This window comes from Harmonia axyridis, chromosome 2, assembly GCF_914767665.1.
Source record: "Harmonia axyridis chromosome 2, icHarAxyr1.1, whole genome shotgun sequence".
Classification (NCBI taxonomy): Eukaryota; Metazoa; Arthropoda; class Insecta; order Coleoptera; family Coccinellidae; genus Harmonia; species Harmonia axyridis.
In genome coordinates, this window is record NC_059502.1 from 17,773,606 (window position 1) to 17,796,868 (window position 23,263).

Sequence of the window (23,263 nt, forward strand, 5' to 3'; positions counted from 1 at the left end):
AATTCATTTCATTTGACCTTATCTAGAATAATTCAGTCTATAAAAATCTGTCAGAACCATCTGTCGTGTTTATGAACTTATTTTTACGCTTGAAATCGTGAAAATCAATTAAAAAATTTGTGGAAAGGCAGTACTTAATTGAGAAAAATAGTTTCAATTCTACTATTAGTCTAAAATATTCTATCAATTCGAAATTAACCTACTGATTTTTTTGTGACATTTGAATGTTTTGACATTCAACGCGTCAGATTTAAATGTCCCAAAAATTCTGTTGCCTTGTCTTAATTGTTGGGAACATTATCGAAAAAATCAATTAATAGCAACATTAAGAAAAGATCATGTTATCGCTTGAAAAAGAAACATTCTTCACATTCTTTCATAATATAAAAATATTTTTTTCATTTGAAAAATCTCAGTTTCAAAAATCCTTTTAATTTTACGCGTGAAATCGTGAAAATCCATTATAAAAAAATGTAAGTTTTGTGAGAAAAAAATTAAGTCAGTAATATGAGAAAAATATTTAAAATTTTACTGTTAGTCCAGAAAAGCTTTCGAATTTGAAATTATCTAACCGATTTTTCTGCGACATTTAAATCTGACGCGTCGAATGTCGAACCATGTCTCATAAATACATTGACGTCGTTCGCTATTAATTATATTTATTCCTGTTCAACAAATTCCGTTCATTGCCATATTATTTTCATTTGAAAAGAATGCATTTGCATTTTCCCGCAAGTTCCTGGAAAAGTTCGAAGCCTCCGCCTATTCAAAATGCGGCGTTGGTCTACGGAAATTTCGTACATTCCATTGCGGATATTCAGACGCAGCCGGTGTCAAATACAGGTCTCGTGATTGGTTGCTACGCCGCGTCCTTTCGCGCTGTCAAGTAGTTCCACATTTCAAACTCTATTATCGTTGAAAGTACGGCACGACAACTTTGAATTAAGACACCAAGAGATAATTTGATATTTGTACAACCTAATCCCGTTGATAATTTCAGTGGAACCTTTTTATATCAATGAAATTTGGAAGAATCATTAATTGGGAGGGGGCCCTTACGCACGACTTTGATTACGAAAGCCGTGCCGAAGAAAGCCGAACGCTTCCCGCCCATGATTCCGAACTCTGCCGGCCGGCATTTCTTACTATAGAGCTCGGCTCCTACCAAAGGTGGCTGTATCTCTCGATTTAACAACTGTAGTTGTCAGTTCGGCTCGGCATTCGGCGTTTAGTAGTTGCGCTTTCCGGTCAACTCCGTGTCATCAGTTTCAATAAACACGGTTGTTTAATTTTTCGGTTTGCCGGTGATAGGATCAACACTAGTTTACTCTTCAGCTGCTAGACCTCCGAGTCGAAAGGACCTTTTTATCTAATACTAAGCATGTATACAAAGTTGGTTGTCAAAGTAAAGGAGTGTGGTTTTGTTAACAATATCGTCCTCTCAACTTCGATAATTTGTTTTGTGCTACATACTCCGTGTGTCAGAAAAAAAACTACGAACTACTAGGAGTAAAATCTGCAGAGAACTCAGTGCTTTAACTTGATATACCTCAACTTTTAAGGTGAGCTTCCAAGTTGTCATCAACTTTTCGCATAGCATAGTTTTAGCGTTAGTTTAAATCTGACCAGGAAAACATGAAACTGTTTATATCTCATGTTGTCACTTTTTAGTTTACCGTTGAAAACATTTTCTACATATGGAGTTCAATTTTTTTTCTTGAAAGTAAGGTTGTAATTTTTCAATTTTCCCATATGTTACGAAAAGTTGATTACGTATCTAGATGAATTAATTGAAGTGTTTGGTGTGTGGTCAATCAACATTCCTCAAAGTGCACTGTTCTTGGAATTCCTCGCTGTATTGGCGCATATTTGAAATACCGATACCTGCGACGTGTAACAGAATAGTAATTGAACCGGTACCAGCGCCTACTCTGTGAAAGTAATGCAAGCCACAAGTAAAATGTCATTTACCCATGTTAGTTATTTAACCGTATTTAGCCAGATATTGGATACATCGATTTGCCAATTATACAACTGCATGAAATTTTAACAATTATGAATGGAAACTTTTAATCTTAGCGATAATTACGTCCGATTTCGCCTTCGTAAAACAAAATTTCAATATAATCATTGAGCGTATTAATAGTACTCATTTGCCTGATAAAAGGTTTTGTACTTCGGAATTAATTTCTGAATTTACGCGCTTATGCGACGTTGAGGAAATTTTAGAATTTTCATTGAATCAAGAAAACTAGATAAAAATATAACTATTTCTTCGATTCAAGGATAGTTCTATAAATAAGACAATGACTTGATATAATGATAGTCATTACATTTCGATTGCGGTAAATGTCATGAGTTTAAAAGGAGAATCTTTTTTCTTTTGAGCGCCGCTATCATTGTGCAATATGTACATTAAGCGCCAGCGTTGTATCAGTTTATTGGACAATTCAATTTGTTGGGGGAGTTACTCACTCCAATTGCCTCCCGAAATAATGTCATCGTTAACATCAGTTTCTCTAATGGAAAAAGGGGATTACTGTAGATCTCTGTTACTGGATGAATTGGTGTTTTTGGATTGGATGTTTCCGATATTATTTCATCGAATTCATTCGATTGAATTGTTTGAAACGTATTGTAAAAAATTAATTGTCCTCAGAATGATTTATTGAAAATTTATGCAATTTTTTTTCCAATTTCGATGAATACCATCAGGATATTATAGGATGAATTATATTAATTTTCTTCAAGTCTGACCTGAAAAAGATGAGAAATATTTGACCTCCGGAATGTTTTGTTTATTTTTATACCGAATAGATTATCCAGAACATTTAGGAAAAAATGGGGAGATAGTTGATAATTATTTAAATCTATTTATGTTGTCTAAAGATCTAGGACGGGATATACTTAAGTATTGTATAATGTATTGAGGTAGCGTTGTTGAAATCTGACCTTGAAATACTAAATGGTGAATGCGCACACAGGAATTCAAGGTATTTTCCAATTATTATGCAATATGACAATGTTGTTCGGACAATTTTTTGCTTTTGTTTTAATTTGATGGCAAAATACGAATCAGGCAAGTGGGCAGTAATTAAAGGTTCGAATATCGAGAATGAGAGCTTGTTCCACTGACCTATACGTCTTTCATCTTCTTCTGGTCTCTAACTTTTCAAGAATTCAGCCAACATACCGTCTTGTTAGATGTGAATAGCCTGTGATAGTACTTCTAGCATAGTTCATTCAGTAATAATTGACATCGAAATAGGTCTTGAAAGTCCAACTGCAGTTTTCTGGTTTCAAAATATCACTCAAATTTCTGCGATTTTATCATAGAAATGAAATTACCAAGTTAATTTCCTGAATGAACTATACAGGTGTTCCTAAATTGGGGTTCAAAATAAAATGAGAGATTCTTTGGTTAATTTTAAGAAAAAAAGTCTTATAAATATGGGCCGCAAACGATTTGTTTTTGAGGTACCGGGTGTTTCTTGTAGTCTTACTTTTTTTTTTGATGATTATACCAATTTATCGATTTTTTAATTATCTTCGCCACAGATAGGATGAATAAGTACTAAACTTTGTGATTAATTTATTCATCACTGTTTACTAACTGGATATTTATAATAATTAGGATTTTCCTGGGGATTATTAGAGAATTGTTTGAATTTTTCGGAATCGGTAGAAGATACGACAAAACTACAAAAAATCAGAAAGTTCACTGTTGGACCACAGTTACTTCTTAAATGTTTCTAAACTACCAGTGATCCACCAAAAGCTCTCAAGCTATCTGTGCCTAATTTAAGTTGAATATCTCGTAAAGAAAAGGTGCTGTGAGAAAATATTTGAAACCAAAAATTCAACTTTTTCTACTTGTATCTTGAAAATATTGCGCTTGCGGGTCCATGTTTATAGGACTTTTTTTTTGTCCAGGAAATCTGTCATTTTCGTTAGTACCTCCAGTTAACCTGTATTTTAAAACTTAACAGGGGATATTTCTAAACCAGTTCGTGAGTTTTATTCATTAGAAAACTATATACACTTCATTTGCTGCAGATTTTCCGAGACATCGTTTCTCAGAACCGACGATTTTCTTATACAGTACTTAGCATAGAGATTGATTCGGATTTCTTATAACTGTTATCCTCTATGATTCGGCGAAACGAATTCCTTAGAATGTATCGTCTGACTTGCCGTTTCATACGATATCGGGACCTTTCGGAGTCAATCAAAGCTCCTCAGGTATGCAAAGTTGGCCGGCAATATTCTCGGAACAGATTTCGCGCAGGTACGATGAATGAAAAACGTCCGGCAAACCGGTTCTGGAGTTATGAAGTAGAGAGAGGATCGTGAGAAGCGTTCCAGAATTCGAGCGCAACCGCCTACTCTTAGATCAGGTATACCCTGATTTGGCACTAGTGCCGCACACTTATGCACCGCTTGAAACCGGATGTTGAGGTGATGGAGATGTTCTCCATCGATCATGGGTTATTGTACTTTCAAGGGAAGGAAGGGATTTTACGGGATTCCAATTGGAAAACATTGAATAAGCTCTTTTGTCACACTTTGACAGACGGGATGAAAAAATCTGTGACTTAATACTCTATGATTTATCGCTTCGTATCGAGACAGGCAACTTCAGTCGACTAACCATAGATTTATTTTCCACATAGAGTAATAAACATAGATAAAGGGAGTATACGCAATTTTCACATGTCCCCAACATGGTTAGATTACGTTGTAGGATTATTATTATATATTTTCAAATCCACAATTTTACTATATCGTTATGAATGTATATTATATTGAATGCAATATATTTATTTTAGTGATTCCCGATTAAATATGCAAATTTGAATATTTGGAATCCGATATTTTTCCTAATTGTCAAATTTATAATGAGCAGAATATTTATTATTTTCTGTATCTACCTGCTGAAATCCTAGGTTTGGCAACTTTTGCTCTCCTAGTGTCATCGGTTGTTTCACGTCGTTTGGCGCGCTTGAAGTTTGTTTTCTAAATTTTTGATATATTTAGGTATTCATCTCAATATATTTTGAGTTGATATGAAACGTTGATCCACTATGGGACATACGAAGTGCGTTCTTTGTGGAGAAACTCGCGAAATATCGTATCACTGTTATGTTTTAATTTCCGCGCGCTTCATGTCAAATTTGACAGTTCATGTTGGGGACCAAATTTGCTTACTAAAAATGACATATGCTCCCTCTATCTATGTTTATTACTCTGGTCAGCAGGCAACTTCAGTCGACTAACCATAGATTTATTTTCCTCAAGGTACATTCGAATCAAATGTGATACTATACAATAGGTAGAATTATGGATTATTGTCATAAGTCATTAATTAATGTGATTCGAAAAATTCTTGGGAATTTAACGATGTTAATAAAAACTCCATTTCAGCAACGAACATGATCTTAGACTCAGTGCACTTCCATTGTCAATAAAATTATGTACATAATCTTCGATGTTGCTCAAAGCGCCTGTAATAACAGTTATCAAACTGACACGTGCTGTTTTTTCCAATTATTATTCATTAACCGCATTACCTGAATACGCGAATAAAGTGCAGGGACTCCTGTCATGCACTTCGGAAGTATCCCGATGTCAAAACATTAAGCGAGGTTCATCCTTCAATTTTTACACCTGAATGAATTCGAATCTATTTTTGAACATCCGTTCTCCGTTTTTATACACCATTCATACTTCAACCTAAAAATGCATCCTGTTTATTGTTATTAAAAACTCATTTGTAAGATTGCAGTTCTCGCTTGTCCAACTCGTCTAGTAATCTAATTTATGTCAAATTGATCGCATTGTTTATGTAGTTTGTGACTTACCACATCAATTTCTGTGGAATATTTGTCCTCTTTGACCTTCAAGCATTTCTTCTGGTGTATTTCTGTTCTATGCACCTTTGCCAGATCAAAAAATCCCAGATTTATCATTTAACTGTACCATAATCAGGGCCCTTAGAGTAGCACCTGCAGATTGATGCCGAGATTAACATCTTAATCAGAGTGTCGACCTGAATTTCTTTAAGGGTTAACCAAACCCGCTCGATCTACACGTAAAAACACTATAAAACTGGACAGGCATCTGTTATGACCTGCTCCGTAACAAAAACACCTTGTGCACCCAAGGGTGCGTCTTTTAATGACCTTCGATGACATAAGACGATCGAAAGATGTTCAGGGCGTTCTTGGTGCGTGCCGACGAACTACAATCAGGCACAAATACATCGAGAATCCCTATTCTCTTCGAACAATGAGGATTTTAAGAAAGCGCCAGCTGCAGACCTACCTTAATGTTGCTACGGAGCAGCTGCTCTCACAAAGCGGAAGCTGACAGCAAGGTATCACCTGTAGAATTTTCGGAGATGAATCTGAACCAGATTTATGCGATCCCAGATTCTTTATTCAGATGCGATTAAAAAAATGGATAAGGTCGTTTCAATCCATTATTAATGTACATTCTGCACGATCTAGCTTTCTGGATTAGTTACGGCATTTGTTAGCCAAGGCGGTAGGTCTTGTTTACCGGTTGCTACAGGCCAAAGGCGTCTTCATAAGATGGTTAAAATATGCCGGTCTTAATTTGTACTTGGTATTATATCTCGAAATTTTTGTTTTGAAATAGTTTTGGATGGAGACGTTATCTATTCGAGAAAATTCTATCAATATTTTTAGAATTCTTTCGATTTTGAAACTTACTCACTTACTCACCTTACCCTACTTCCAATTTAGAGTAGAATGCGAATCGTTAAAGATAATATGTTCACAAATTGTAGGAGTGCTTTATCGATAGAAATATTCGTGTTCATTCAATGTCAACTCCTAATTCTTGTGTTTCTATATCAAAAGTTGCCCTTTTTTTCGCCGTACTGATATGAACTTTCTCAATTTTTTTCAGGGCAGCTGCCGTTCCATTGGGCGGAAGCGAGAAGCCAGGGCCCACCTGTGATAATTAGCGATTAGTTTGAAGATTTTTTCTAGAATAGTAGATAATAAAAAAATAGACATGCAATTACCGTTTAAGTACGACGACCTCTTAAAAGACGCTAACGGTCTAGTAGAGACCAAGAGTACAACAGTACAAGAGGTGGACATGAAAGACGTGATCGACCGAGATATAACCAATTCGATGATGGACCGCGTTGAGGACTCATCATCGGATTGGATCGCCTCTGACTCCTTGGGAGACGAAATATACAACAATTTGATGGCGGCTGACGGCGGCAAGTTCTCACAGACCTTTTTCGACGACATTGCTGCAGAATTAGAAGTCGAAGAGACTTACGATAGTTTGTTCGGATGCACACTTCCTCCACATTGGTGTGGTGCGCCGATCTCAAACCCGAGAAATGTCTTCATCAAGAGCCACGACTGCATGTGGGCAGGCCATTGTGGCAGCGTCGAACACAAAGATGACTGCGACAAGGCGGTACAAATGCTATGGGCCGGTTATGTCCTTCCCCCACCTGTGCCTGTTCAAATTCCACCTCAGGTCCTGGCACAAGCTGCTGCTCAACAGAGTCTTCTGAAGCCGAACCTGAGAAATGCTGGAATCCCAGTCATCAACTTGATTACTCCACAGACGCCGCCAATGTCAGATGACGATCAGGAACAGAATAAAAAGAAGGTAACATATATTTCTATGGTTTCCATCGACAGATACGTCAACAAGATTGGAAGATTCGATGGCTTGATATTACAGTTTGCTGTAATATATTTATATCTATATCAGGAACTCAAAATAACGATTCGAATCTTGCACTCTTATTGGTATAATCTTAATAAACATTAGTTGGAATGGAAAACTCTATGATTAAATTTTTATGTCCCGAACTCAATTAGGCAGATATGGTCGGATATGTTCGTTGAACCCTTAAAACTACCCCACACAAATAAGCCGGCCATTTACCGCATCTTAGAGTGGAAATGGTGTGCTCGTAGTGGGAACAGCAATGCCTTTTCTAGTGTATGATTGACCATCATTTATATGGACCAATCAAAGGACGATTTGGTACAATTTCGCAAAGTAATATATTTAATGTTGAAAGCTTTCGACTATAAGGGTTTATTTATTGTGGATAATGAAATGGTGAATTTTTGCTTCTCTTTTCGAACGATGCTCTATGATCATTTTCAACTCAATTTAATCTGTAATAATTGGTATACACAGAAATAATTAGTTCGTAATAATCACCATAATTAAAGTTTTGTGAAACTCGCAGATAGCTATGTTTATATTTTTTTTTTTTCGAAATAGATTCGATGTTTTTATGTAACATTTCACTCTCGTGAATTATCTAGATTCCCTTGGAATAATCGATTTTCGGTGATAAGCTGACTTTCAACAAATTTCTAGATTTCCTTGATTGGACGTAAATGTCAAACGAATGTCCAGTCGATGTTGATAAATCGTGATAACATTTTCTGCTACTACATTATTCATCGGAATATTTTACTATTCATTCAAATTCAGCGGAGAAACAAATATTTCCACATCTAATTCAATAATCGAATCCTTTCTTTTGTTTTGACATACTTACGGTTTTATCTGCGTTATCGCTCTCTATTCATTCAAGTCTATTTTGGACAACGCATGAATGGGAATTTAGATAAAAGCAGAGCTTCCATTAAATCTGGTTGATCATTATCATGCTCCGAATTTGTTTTGTCGAATTTCAACGAAGAAGACTGCTTGGGAAGAAGAAGAAGAGACCCCCTTTCGGTGTTTTTATTGGCACCGACGCCTAGCCCCTTATGTGTTTTCTTGTGCCACAAGTTCAATATCTAATCCTAGCCTTGCGTTCCTTGTCACATAAATTCGGGTGACTTGTGGTTGAAAAGGTTTTGAATATATCCATCCCGAATTTTATACGATTATAATGACTTCCCGGGGATTTCAATGCACACAAGGCCCACCTCAATGTCAGAGTACCTACCACATATGTTACCGGCTTATCTTGCCAAGGGGACAATAAGGGACCATTTCAAGAGGTCGTAAAAGTTCCTATTGCCTATTGGAAAAACAAGCAACAAATTGCGTTTGTGTCATTTTTGAAGGGAACCTCAACAGGTGGTTCTCAGCAGCCGAAATCAATATTGTTACGATTATTGAATGCTATGGGAGCTTTAGCTTTTTTTATAACGGTCATATAGAATGGAAGTCTATTGATAACATCGATGCACCCCGTTAGAAAATTTAAATTGAAACGATCAGCGGAAAGATGTTACGTCATTGGACATCGGCGTTTGATTCGTTGAATGTTGAAAACTAATTTCGAGTATTCGACAGTGTTGCCACATTATCACCGATCCAAACGGGGGTTTTGATTTAATGTAACGGTAATTATGTTCGTTTTGTTTTAAGTTGAGTGATCTTGCAAATAATTCATCTTTTCAAAATCCATAATACGTATTAAGTGAAGTCATATTTTCCCACAAAAGCTGGTACATCTAACATATCAATGTGAAGACGGTGCGCTTTAGTGGGAATAGTAAATTTCAAGCTTGATGGTGTTATGACAACTTCAATAGTCATAAATGAGCGGCTTGATACATATCATACTCCTATAATTATTGTGATATAGTCTATTCACTCTAAGTATGTACTGACGTCATGCCCAGTGAGATTTTCCATCAATTTCCAATGTTGTCGATATGTCATTCATTTTATGCTGAAGCAGGACAAAATCCATAACTATGGCAACTAAGCTTAGAAAAGTTTTATGACGTCATTGTACGATTTAGATGAGCAGACTATAAATTATCCATTTTTTCATACCCCACACAAATAAGCCGGCTGTTTACCGCATCTTAGAGTGGAAATGGTGTGCTCGTAGTGGGAACAGCAAAGCCTTTTCTAGTGTATGGTTAACCATTCTTCATATGATATAACCAAAGGACGATTAGGGACATTAGTTTATCGACCAAACGGAGTCTTAAAAAAATTGAATATTTAATTGGATGAATGAAAAATTCGACTTATTATTCATACTCATCGCATTATACATATTAGGTGAAGACCTATTTTCCCACAAAAGCTGGTACATCTAACATATCAATGTGAAGACGGTGGGCTTTAGTGGGAATAGCAATTTCAGGCTTTCCGAGTTATGACCGCTTCAATGGTCATCAATAAGACGCTGGAGACATATCATACTATCATAATTATTGTGATATAGTCTATTCACTCTAAGTATGAACTGACGTCACGCCCAGTGAGATTTTCCAATATTTTCCAATGTTGACGATATGTCGTTCATTTTATGCTAAAGCAAGAACAAAATCGGCAGGCATATCCTGGGAAAAGTTTTATGACATCAGTGCACTACCTAGATGAACAGACTATAGATTATCCATCTTTTTATACCCCACACAAATAAGCCGGCTGTTTACCGCATCTTAGAGTGGAAATGGTGTGCTCGTAGTGGGAACAGCAATGCCTTTTCTAGTGTATGGTTAACCATTCTTCATATGATATAACCAAAGGACGATTAGGGACATCCATTTATCGACCAAACGGAGCCTTACTCGAAAAAACTAAAAAAAAAATCGAAAATTTAATTGGAAAAAAAAAGTTCTACTTATTTTCATACTCATCACATTATAAATATTAGATGAAGACGTATTATCCCACAAAAGCTGGTACATTTAACAAATCAATGTGAAAACGGTGGGCTTTAGTGGGAATAGCAATAATATCAAGTTTTTCCATGTTATGACTTCTTCAATAGTCATAATGGTTTTGGCTGGGTACATATCATACTATTATAATTATTGTAATATAGTCTATTCACTTTAAATATGGACTGATGTCACGCCAAGTATCATTCATTTATTCTAAAGCAGGACAAAATCCACAACTATGGCAACTATGCTGTGAATAGTTTTATGACGTCATTGCACTACTAAGATGAACAGACTATAGGTTATCCATTTTTTTTTCATACCCCACACAAATAAGCCGGCTGTTTACCACATCTTAGAGTGGAAATGGTGTGCTCGTAGTGGGAACAGCAATGCCTTTTCTAGTGTATGGTTAACCATTCTTCATATGATATAACCAAAGGATGATCAGGGACAATGTCTCAAACTAAAAGATTTTATATCGGTGGCTCCCACCTACAATTAGGTTCTCGAACAATATCCAAATTTTCAAAGACCATTTGCAAGACCTTACATATTTTTCAGATTGAAATATTATGTTTCTGTAATTCACTGATTGCCTTATCCCTTATAGGTTGCCAGATTCGCTGGAGCAGCTTCCGACATCGACGAAGCAGACCAAGACCTTCGCGACTATTTCGGCTCAAAACTCGAAACGTTAGAAGAAGAAGAAGAAGAAGAGGATTCCGAAGAATCCTCTTCCTCCGAAGAATCGTCGTCTGAAGACGATAAATCAAACCGTGCTGGCCCAAGTACGGCCATGCCGAATGTCACCTCGATAAGATGTAACTTGCGTGCTAGAGAAAACGATCACAGTTACCATAAAGACAAAAATGCGTCTATGATCATGTCGGATCTTGGCATTGACACTCCTTCAGATTCAGGTAAGTTTCTTTAGTTTTTATTTTCATTTTGAGCGTAAACAATTTTCAAGCATAGTCAGTCTGGAATTTACATAATCAAGTCACAATAAAGATATTTTTGAAACAGAAAGTCGTGAATCTGAGAAAATTTGAATAACATTATCTTGATTTCGTTTATAAAAAGTAAAAACTTCTGTAAATACCAATGATACGATTAAAAATGGTTATAATGTCAATACTGTGCATTATTGACATTTCTTACGAAATGTCAACAAATGACACACAGTGTTGCCACTATAAACATTTTAAATTTTATCGTTCCCTTTAAATTTTCAGTTGCAATAACCTCAGATAAGACATCGTCTCGTGACTTTATGGAAGTTGAAAAATTTCGCTGATAGTATTGGAAGGTTCGCTTTGATAAGGTGGAATTTCCAATATCGTAAAGAATTTTCCCGGTTTGAAATCCGCATATGGAAATGAGTTCCAGCGAGAACACTTGTTGATGTTATGATTGGAATTGTCGCACAAATATGTATGCATTTTCAGAATATCCATTCTATTTGAAGCGCCCCATTATCCGGAATTCACTCGAGGAAACCTTGAGTTGAACCCGTTCCTTAACGCCGGATATACAGGGTGTCCAATAAATGTTAGCTATTTGTAGGATCCAGATGAAACAAGGGCAAATATGAGTTCTCAAAACTTTCAATAACTTTCAATTTGGTAATTTTCACAATTTTAAATTTGAGGATGGTGTTCTTCAAGGGCCTATTCTTGATAATTGATAAATGAGCTTCTAGGAAACTTTTATACGAACTTTCGGAAGTTGTGGGAGTGGCATTCATGATATCCATCCTTCGCTGGACTCTCCAGTATTCTACGAAAATTCCAGTTTTGGTTTGCGGTTTTCATGATACCGATAGGATGCCATATCGAAGATATCTTTGTCGAAAAACCTCTCTTGACGTATTCCCTCGGATGAGACCGTTTTCGATAAGAAGGCCTTATCTCATCTAGATAATCCGGTATGTGACAGATTCAAAACTTGTCAGCTTCCTATCGTGAACGTTCTATCTGTTCTCACATTTGACATCGTTAACTCTTAGGAGATCCGCTTATCTATCGCCATTATCGAGTTCCGTTTCTCTCTCTGGCGTAGGAAAAGGTTCCCACCGACCGACCTATCGGCAGGTTTACTTTGAGCCGATATGGGTGCCGATAATGGTAATTTCTCCAGAATGACCCGTCTCTTTATTGATTACGTCTAGGATGTAATGAATCGCCTCTTACAAAGTACTCTTGAGCGTCCAACTATCGGCCATAATTTATGGTCGAAAGTCATTATTATTATCGTGGGTATATCCATTCACCATTTAATCGTTGGGAGTGTGTTACATGAAAAAATGCGTTACGTTCGTGGCTAGATGTCGGGTAACATTGTTTATCGACGTAGAAGTCATTCAGGTTTTCCGTAGCCTTCTAGCTCATATTTTACTACGTCGCGTCTCATCACCATGATCTCCTTGTGGGCCTTGTGGATGGTTCAATTTCCAACACTTGAATGTTGCAGGAAGTGTCTTGGAACGCATTATACTGCAACTGTGGCGCGATGCTCCATATATTTTGTTGTTATTAAGCAACATAATTGCGTAATTGAAATATTTTAAAGCAATTTTTCTTGGTCGAGTCCCAAAATTGTGTTTCCAATGGGAAACCAATTTTTGTTCACTTTTTGAGTTTCTATAGGGTATAGAAAAGAATCAAGAATCTGTCTTTTCCATTTTACCATGTTGCTTTAAGCACAATCACAAATCCCATTTTTTCAGAAATTCTCGTTATATCAAACTTCCACAGAAAACTGAATCATTCATTACTTGTATTAGATATACGTACGCAAAAACCGATCATTATTAATCACTTCGAATCTCATTACGACCCATGGGCGACAAGATTTCATGGGAAACATTAGAACCAGTTCAGTAGAATATTGAAAATGATTTAAATTAAATTAAATTCTATTAATTCCTATTGCCTGTAACGACGTGTTATTGCTTCATTAGAATTCGATCACAACTGATCCTAATTAATTGGCGGCTTTGAATGATTTATCCACTACGTTCTCGGTGGTGTGAATAGGTACGTTGAAAATAAATTAACGCTCTTTTGTTATTCTGGTTATAAATTAAAGCGTAAATAGTAACGTTCTAAATCGACGAAACTCGCTGAGAAAGGCCGAGTTTAGCGATTGTTTATTTTTATAGGCGGAAAAGTACCGAATGCAACAAACATACCTTTTATTGATTCACGCGCAGTTGGAAACGTCCTCTAGATAATATCCTCCTAGATATTTTTATCGTAGGGAAAAGGACGAGATTATACGGACCGTGTCCCTAGAAGACTGAACGCCTCGTTTAACAAAGCTGCCATTCGGACTGACAAGTGTATTTCCCTTTCAGATTGTAATTAATGACCAAACGGCAACGGCGCCACTTTCAAAAATATCTCCCTTCGAGCATATTGGATTTCGACCAGATTTTTAAAAACGCTGTTCTGTTTACAAGGATGGATTCAGATTTGCCTTATCGCTGCGACTTTAATTTTTCAACAAACTTATCAATTTTTATTTATTTCGCACTCATCCTCGTCCTAATCCCAAGGTTTTTTTCGAAATATCGTCCGATTTTACGGCGTTATGTAACGATTAACTTTGTGCGCATTTTGGCTTCTTTTCAGATTATAGAAGGCCGTGAGGTTTGTCATTGAATTTGTATCTGTCATGGCGATAACGCGGAGATATTTTATCGGCGCTGTACAAATATCGGCGAAAATTTGTTATCTGAGTACCCACATAACATTCGGAAGTGAATGCGGTTCAGTATTTCATAATTTTTCTGATTGTTATAATTCTTCAAAATTACGTCATATGTTTTTATTTCGCGCATTTTTACTTTAAACTGGACACGCGTATATTACTGCAAGAAACGAGTATTTCTAGGTATTATAACCATGGACTATCCTCAGTTTATTTATCCACGTAATCGTCATCTCCGTGCGAAGACAATTACCGGTGTTCCCTCCTATTGATTCATTTCCAACATGAATAAACGAATATTTAAAGAGTCCGGTATTTCCATTATGCCTATTATGTAACTTCGCGTATCGGCGGCGAAAGAGCCGTTCTTGCAGCAAGGTTAATCGTAAAATCATGAATTTGCTCAAGAATTACCGCGCACCTTGGCGGCTAGATAAAACCGTGCCTACGGCTTGTATGCATAATGTTAAGAATATGAGACGGCGGACGTAGAAACGGCCTCGAAATGCAGATTTTACGCTTTTGGCAGACGCCGATATCTATTTCCCCCTGGTGATAATACGCGGAAAGTAGATAATCATTATTATATCGGATAATCGATTATTCTAGTGATAATGGGGGCGAAACGAATGCATCGTTCCTACGTTATTACAGTATCGGCCAAATTTGCGTGAAGCGAAAGAGTATTGGTGAGATTCGGCGCGAATTACGATCTATCGGCGGATCGGACCTGGCATTTCTTATGGAATTGAAAATTACGCTGATTTGTATTATGGTTTCAGAAGCTTTCAACATAATTTTAAGGATCTGTTTCCATTTAAACAGATTCGGCGCGAATTTCGAATTACGATCTATCGGCGGATCTGACCTGGCATTTCAAAAGCTTTCAACATGATTTTTAAGATCTGTTTCCATTTAAACAGATTCGTCGGACTCTTCTTAACGAGCCCTAATCGAAATTTTACAATAAAATTGCATATTGTTTTAGCTTTATTCTCACGATGAGTCGGCAAATAATAACTTAATCTTAATCGGTTGTGTAATGATTGATGATTGACGTACTATAATAATAATAGTCTGCGATTTACGGAAATCTTTCGAACAGCTCAGGATTCAATTTAAGATTAGGGAAGTAGGTTTGTTTTATCACAAAGTTAATCCCTCCTTCCATCGCCGAGAGATTGATCGTAAACAGTCGAGATTTTGTACTAGAAAGTTGATGATTTTTTTTTTTAAAGCCTTGGTTAAATTGAATATCGGTGAAGGCTCAAACCGCTTTCGCAGAAGGGCCTGCTGATACCATTTCCGCATATCGTTATCACCGTCCGTTCTATAAATAAATTTTCTCGCTCCCCGTTCTGGGACTCCCATTGCGTCATCAGCATCATTTGGTGTCGATTCCCGGAAGATTAGTCAGCGGTCGGCGCCTATCAGGATTCCCCGAAACCGCCTGCTAGCCTTTTCGCGGACGTCAATCGGCCAGTGCAAGGGGTATCGTCGCGCTGCACTCACCTAGTGCACGAGGTGAAGCCGTGATCTAGAGGTATCTGGATGCAAAGTGCAGCTGTTGCATCTCGGCGTTGCCGCATCTACGGCCGAATTTCGCGGAATCGGGACCCCGTAGATGATTAACAGGAATGGTTATTTCTGTCGCAATGTTTCGGATGAGTAACGCGACTGTTATGTGCGTATGATCGCGGGTTATGTCATTGGCGCCGTAATTAGATACGCCGGTGGCGGTTTGGGTGCTATTGCGATAGGGAATATTTGAACAGGTAGTCTTGAATTATACCAAAATGGTATTATGGACCGGCGACTGCAACTATTGCAAATAATGACTTTTTAATTTACTTTGCAAACTAGACAATTCAATTATCAGCAATGCTTTTATTATCTCCTTGGTTTATTGTATTTGTCTATATAATGATTCATTTCAAAAATTTTGCTGGCGGCGTCATCGTTCAAATACTAACATCTTAGATAGGGAGCTTTATTTGTAGTTGTCTGTAAGCTTACGTAGCCTGGTGGAGTGAAGCATTGGATTGCAAGCGGTCTTTCGCTTCAGCTATGGGTTCGAACCCGAGCGCCTCCGCAATTTGAAAAAATCTGTAATTTGGGTTAATTCGAATTAGCACAATTCTTGCTACCGGTTGGTTTAAACTAATAGCCAGTTCGGAAAACGATATGTGCAAAATCAAAATGAAGTTTGTCGCCTCCGATTCAACTATCATGTTGGATTGGAGTGAATCAAAGTTCAACAATTTATTCAACTATTCAACAGTCATAAGTAAGTGTCACATTTGTTCGTGAAGTTCCCTGATTGACTAGCGTTTTCCGGGATTACTTTCGATGTCTTATCAGCACATTCTTGCTACCGATGGGTTTAAACTGAGCTACTTCGGAAAACGATATGTGCAAAATCAAAATTGACTTTGTCGCCTCCGATCCAACTTATCGTGTTGGATTGGAGTGAATCAAAGTTAAACAAAGACAATCGACTGTCATAAGAGTGTCGACCGTGAAATACCCGATTGACTATGATGAAAGCGAACATTTCCCGTGTTTACTTTCGATCTCGAAGACCGCTATTTTTGCCGATCTCCCTCCGCAACGGTACCAGGCGACCAATCCGGCAAAACGGCCGAACCTTGACAGAAACGCGACAATAAGTCGTAAAAACGGTCAGACGTAAAATTTTACGACCGCATTCATCCGCCTTTATGGGTCATAGAGAGGTAAATCGGAATGTCACGAGGACCGCACGCGCGTTCACTTTTAATTGGAGGAGGTGAAAAAGGACACTTCAATTTGGCGTAATCATGGAATCTATCGCGGCTCGAAGTTATCGCTGGTCTTCTCCAACCGTGTTAGTGAGGGCAGGTGGGAATTTTGCATTACGATGCATCCGGCCTCTGGTTTTCCCATTTCTTATGGAATAAAAAATGTCGATATGAACAATCGGTGCATACTCGATTCGATTTATATACTAGAGACGGTTTTTTCGTTATGGCCAATTGAAATTTTATAAAAATAATTTTTAACATCCTATATTATCTAAACGAGTCAAACATGTGTACCGAGCTTCATGGGGGTGATAGTACATTGAAAAATAAGTATAGTTATTACTCAAAATGCATATCAAGGGAGATATATCCTTCCAAAGTTGATAAAATTCTAAACGGTGAATGCCACCAGATTGAAATTTCGTGCATAAATGTATGTTGTTGAAATACATTTTTTTATTACACTTCTACATTTCTGATTTGTTACTAAAAACACCCTTTATAACAATATCAGAAATATAGAAGTGTAATGAAAAAATGTATTTTAACAACATACATTTATGCACGAAACTTCAATCTGGTGGCATTCACTGTTAAGAAGTTATGCGGAAAATTTTTTTAAAATTTTATCAACTTTGGAAGGATATATCTTCCTTAATATGCATTTTGGCCATAAGTTTATTCATGAAACTATACTTATTTTTCAATGTACTATCACCCCCACAAATCTCGGTTGACCCTGTACTAAAAAACGAGCGAAGCTCAATTTAGTTTTATTCACAGATCAATTTCAAATAATAAAATAACGACATATAGAAATCATCCAATGATCGACATGGGAAAACACGTATTATCGAGGATTTAACGTCTCTGTTCTAAAATTCATTTTAAATAAGTAGGGGGCGGTTCTGATTCATTCATCAAAAAAATTCAAATTTGCGTCTCCCGCCAAATGAAACAGAACCTAACCTAACTTTTTCACCAGACGGAACCCGGTTGACGCGTCAGCATTTCCCGCCACTGTTCGATGCGCGCGCAATGCGTCGAGACTGCATCCACGTCTGCGGTGCAACGTGTTGCAATTATAGTAACGTAACGCCGTACTACGCCTAGAAATCTATCACTGTCATAATGATCCAAGGTTGCCGCGTCGGAGGAAGCGATTCGCATCGCATTCATTTAAATGACCGGACGCGCCACTAGCGGCGGTTTTGTTGTATTGCAGGCACCGATAAACGGATCTGCATCGGATGCACCCGAAGCAGGCGTCGGCGCCACCTCCGATGCGCTGTTATCTCGACGGTTGAGTTTACGTCATGTCGATTATTTTCGCCAACGTTGCGTCGAGGTTTTTGAATGAAAGTGCATCGGTTGTACAACGGGTTGCAGTCGGGTAGAACGAACTTTGATAGGCCGATGGACGTTCGGGATTGTCTAGGAATAGTTGTCGGCGTTGCATTTTCGACTTTTTTTACCTAATTTTGGGGAGGATGAGGTTGAAGCGCATATGGCACGGTTCTGCGGGAAAGGCCCACATGGACGTTTCGCATTGACGTTGATTGATGGTATTGGACGTGTTGCAGTCTTCCTTATTAGTTTCGATGTTGGATATATAGCTCGATGCCTAATCTAGATTATTTTTATTATGTGATGATGTGCTATTTTTATTAATTCTATTGAAAATCAACGTTTGTGCTTTCTGTGTTATGCGTTTTTCATTATGTTTTAAATTTTGAATGGAATATTGCATAAAGACCATTATTATTTGTGTTAAAAACAGTATTACTTATATCGAATAGTAAAAATCCCGACAAATCTTTTCGAGAACCAACACCGTAATTTTTTTGCGAAACTGAAATTACTACTAGGAGTGGATAAAAACACTACGTGACATTCTCGTGATCTGTCAATTTGCCCAGAAGAGGGACAAAAATAATGTGCGGTGTTGCCAGAACGATTGAATGATCAGTAGAAATTAAGAATATTACAATAGTTCCAACTTTCGTCGAAGGGAAGTATTTTACGAGTCTTTATAAATTTTCAAAAATGTAGGTTTTCTCTTTTGTAATAATGATATTTTATCGGAATTTTTTTACAAATATTTTTGAATTTCATCAGTACTTTGGAGGGGTACCATATCATCAATTCTTTTGCGAAAAACGAAAAGTTACCAAAATTATTAATTTTTTTCATTTGTAAATTAAAAACGTCAAAAAACAAAATTGTATCATAGATTATTATTAAATAATGTGAAAACATAAAAATCGGTGATTTGAAAGAAGAAATATCTGTAATTCTTTTTTGAACTGGAAAATCACGTGGTGTTGTTTTTTCTTGAAAAAATTCGTGGTAGAATACTAAAAACGCTGGTGTTATTATTGTGAAATGCTGAATTGCATTATTTTGAAAGGGTCTTATTTGAAGCTGGAATAAAAGAGATGAATAAATCTTTATATAAATCCCATATTCGTTTTGTCGGCTACGATAACTTTTATCCGACTTCCCCATTAGCTACAACCGAAGCAAATTAAAAAACGAGCCGGAATCAGGTGCATCAGTTGGGCAGGTGTATTCTAGGCGCCCCCTAGATCGGCCTAATTGGCGGAGACTGCGATCCTCCTTTACAGAAAGAAGAAGCGACGTTAGAATTCCCAATGTCTGCGCCAATTAACAACTTCTTGCAAACGGAATTAAGGCGGCCATAATCCAATTTCCTGATTTATCGACCGTGGTGCCGCGGTATCATGTCGGGTGCATAAAGGCGGCCATAGGCCGACGAGGCGTTGTTCCGAGATCGGCGGTTATCGTCAAGAAGCGCGACGGCAACATATCATTAAGAGGGAACTTATTATTTTTTCACGGTTTTCAAAGACCATAACAAGAGGTGTTGTTATTATTATCGTGGCTTTATTATTCATTCGCTCAATGGACTATATTTCCTCCGTGTGCGGGCAGGCTATGGGTTTTGTGTGTTTGTGTGTACTATGCGCTTCCGGAAACATAGCGCGTGTCTGTCTGGAGTTTTTTAATTGAACGTTGTATGAGTAATTGGTGTGAGCGATTCGGTCTTGGATCCCCGTCTGGACGAGATACAGGTTGATACGTTTGTGAGTCGACCTGCTTTATCTCGCCCGTCTGGCTGTATTGTTATGCCGCAACTTTGGCAACGCTCGCTTCGATATCCGACTGAAAAAAACGTTCACATAAAGGTATGTGAAAATATCGTGACTCGTATGAATAAAGCTTTGGGAATTTTATTGTATTATCAAACATTCAAGTCTTTTCTAAGCAACACAAAACAATTTTTTGATGGTTTAATTGTGGGAATATACAGGTTGTTCCATCTCGGACGAGCCACCCCTTTTATTTCTTATCCCATTAGGGATTGATTAAGCTCAAGCCAAGTAGCTTGAGTTTGACTTGAAATCAACTCAAGTTCAAATCAGGTAGTAGTTTTCAATGTCAAGTATTTTTTTATTAAGTAATATGACTTGACCTTGAAAAACTTGAACTTGAGTGGTTGAGTGTTACTTCATTTGAAAGGTCTTGGAAGCCTCTTTACAACGGTGTATGAAAAAAGTAATTTTGATGAACCGTTTTCCCCAACAACCCTCTGGACTTCTTCTTGTTGGGACATCTTAAGTCCAAGATTTTTGTGACTCGGCCTGAACCATATTAGAGACGTTTTTCAGTCAAGATCAATATTACAATATTATTGTATGGAAGTCAATAGAAAACAATTTAAATATTCGATTTAAAAACGCAGATTTAATTTTTCTGATTGTAAGCATGATAAAACAAACAATTCAATTTTTTCAAGAATGTGATTTTTTCAAGTTTGTAAAAAAGGCATAATAATAAAAAGAAGAGCGGTAGAAAAACTACCGCTCGATTGATATTTAGAGTGCGCAAATTGGCACCAGATGGTTGTTTATGGCATTACGATCAGTCCACGCAGCGATACGGAAAAAATACAATTAGGTACCTGCTGCGGGATATTGCGAAAGATTTTAAATACTTATTAGCAATATCGAGAAAAATACTGAATAGCATCATAAAATAATTTTATAAAAATTTCCCCAAATATGTATAATTTTGCACATTCGCATATTTTTGTTGGCCGATAAAACACCAGTCTTGTCGCCTCCTGTATTCGAGTGAATCAAAATTAGGCGTTTTCGCATTTTCACCGGACACGATAGATAAAAATTTTATAGCGTAGTTTCTCCATCCGTCTAGGAATTTATAAACAATCGAAAATGGGGGCCTCATTCCTATTCATCCTAGGCCGTCGTTTACACGTGTAAAGGCAAGAAGTCGACGTTTCCACCACTACCTGGTGTCGCGATTTTGGAAATTGCCCGGTCCCAAGGCTGCATGCGTAATTTTCGCTTTGTGTTGTCACAAGATCGTCTTTAATGCGTACAGAATTGGGACGTTAGGCAAACCTTCGCCTTCGAAACGTGCGAAACGCGTTGCGCAACCTCTGTCTGGCCGCCTTGAGATCCGCGCATAAATTTTCGTAAAGCGTCTTCTTCGCCGCAATAAAACTGCGTGATATAAGCGTTCTCCTTCGGAATCTCTTATAAGTTAATTTATTCGTCTAGGCACCTTCTCGTTTTTAATTGGACAGGTCGCTAATCCTTGCTCGACCACGGTTCAGATGTTCCTAGATCAATTCATTAGACCGGGGCCTCTCTAATTTCAATTTCAAATTGATAAGTCGGCCGTGACAATAGGACGTACACCATGGTTTCGGGGAAAAGTTATGACCCTTCGATAGCTGTTAATTTGGATGGAAAATTATATAATCGCAAGACCGGGTCAGTGGTGAATGTCATCTTTTGAGTTAATGCTTCCTGGATGGCCGATTCAGGTGTCTACCGTCTTATCTATGCTCCTCAAAATCGTGAGAAAGTTCGACGAAAACTACCTACCCTTCTATGCTAATTGAATACTATCAGTAAAATGGTTATTAGGGTTATTTTATCTATGAATAATCCACGGAACAATGAATTCCAGGATAAAACAATTAACTTTTTCTAAACCGAATATTCCACCTTTGGGAATCGTAGTTTTCGTTAACGAAATTAAATTGGTTGCGGTTTCTAAAATTGTCTATTGTAACGCAAACACGCAGGTTGTAATTTAACAGTGAGTTCTCATATTTAAGGACACGATAATTCTCCCATTCTTCAACTAGAGTAAATACAAATAGTAGAAACTGAAAGTTGTGTGTCATTATTTCCTTGAAGGTTGGTAAAGAATCTCCGGTATTTTATATAGCTCATGTGTGTAAATACGTTACGAAACTGCGTATTTGTTTTTTCTCACGGTACATATTTTTACCCTGGGTTGGAAATTATGTCTATTTATAATTAAATGTTTCAGGACTCGAGTGGTTTGAACATTTTTCATTGTTAGAATTGAAACTAGTGTTTGGCGTCAGAGTAACTGAGCTAACAACCAAAGTGTTGAGTACATGGTGTTCATAATGAACTCTGTGCAATTTTAACTTTGGAAAATTGATAATTTGTTCCTTATTGCCTGTTGTGGTTACTGCTGCTTCTTGGCTAAGAAATGAATTGACAAAAACATACAAATTCTAGTCTGTATTATTCTGAACCAAATCAAATATGTGGTTGGATAAAGTTTGAAATAAGTAACGGATTTGCGCTTACCCGATTTAATGCTGCTTGTATTTTATCCATAATGCTGGTAGTTATGCTATCGGGTTATACTGAATTGGTAGTATTTTTTTAGTGAATTTGATTCTTTGTTGAATTCAAGTTAATATTCTACCAGACAGCTCTTCTTCATTGTAGAAAGATGAATTTGTCGCTTATCATACTTCTTCTCTAAACTGACACGAAGAATATTGATCGTATCCTACATTTCTGAAATACCAACCGATTACCATATCGAAGATATCAAAGTTCATCCTAACACGCGCCAAGTTTTCCAAAAATGGACCGATCTAACTATTCTATTTTCATCGTTAGCGAATTACCACACCAAATATATAAAATTGAACGGGTCCCTACTTCAATGTTGGATACTCGAGATAATTTTGTATTACATTGTAAATATCATTTAGAGTGATCC

General features: G+C 37.2%; 1 protein-coding gene across 2 annotated transcripts in view; it reads left to right on the forward strand.

Annotated features, from left to right (window-relative positions):
• The first annotated feature begins 1,144 nt into the window (after nt 1-1,144).
• Nucleotides 1,145-23,263, forward strand: part of LOC123671995 — an 82,976-nt gene continuing 60,857 nt past the window's right edge. For both annotated transcript variants that reach the window (XM_045605933.1, XM_045605934.1), the window contains exons 1-3: nt 1,145-1,562; nt 6,934-7,662; nt 11,272-11,581. In XM_045605933.1, coding sequence (XP_045461889.1) covers nt 7,042-7,662; nt 11,272-11,581 — 931 coding nt within the window. In that variant the 5' untranslated portion in view covers nt 1,145-1,562; nt 6,934-7,041. The remainder of the gene's footprint in view (nt 1,563-6,933; nt 7,663-11,271; nt 11,582-23,263) is intronic.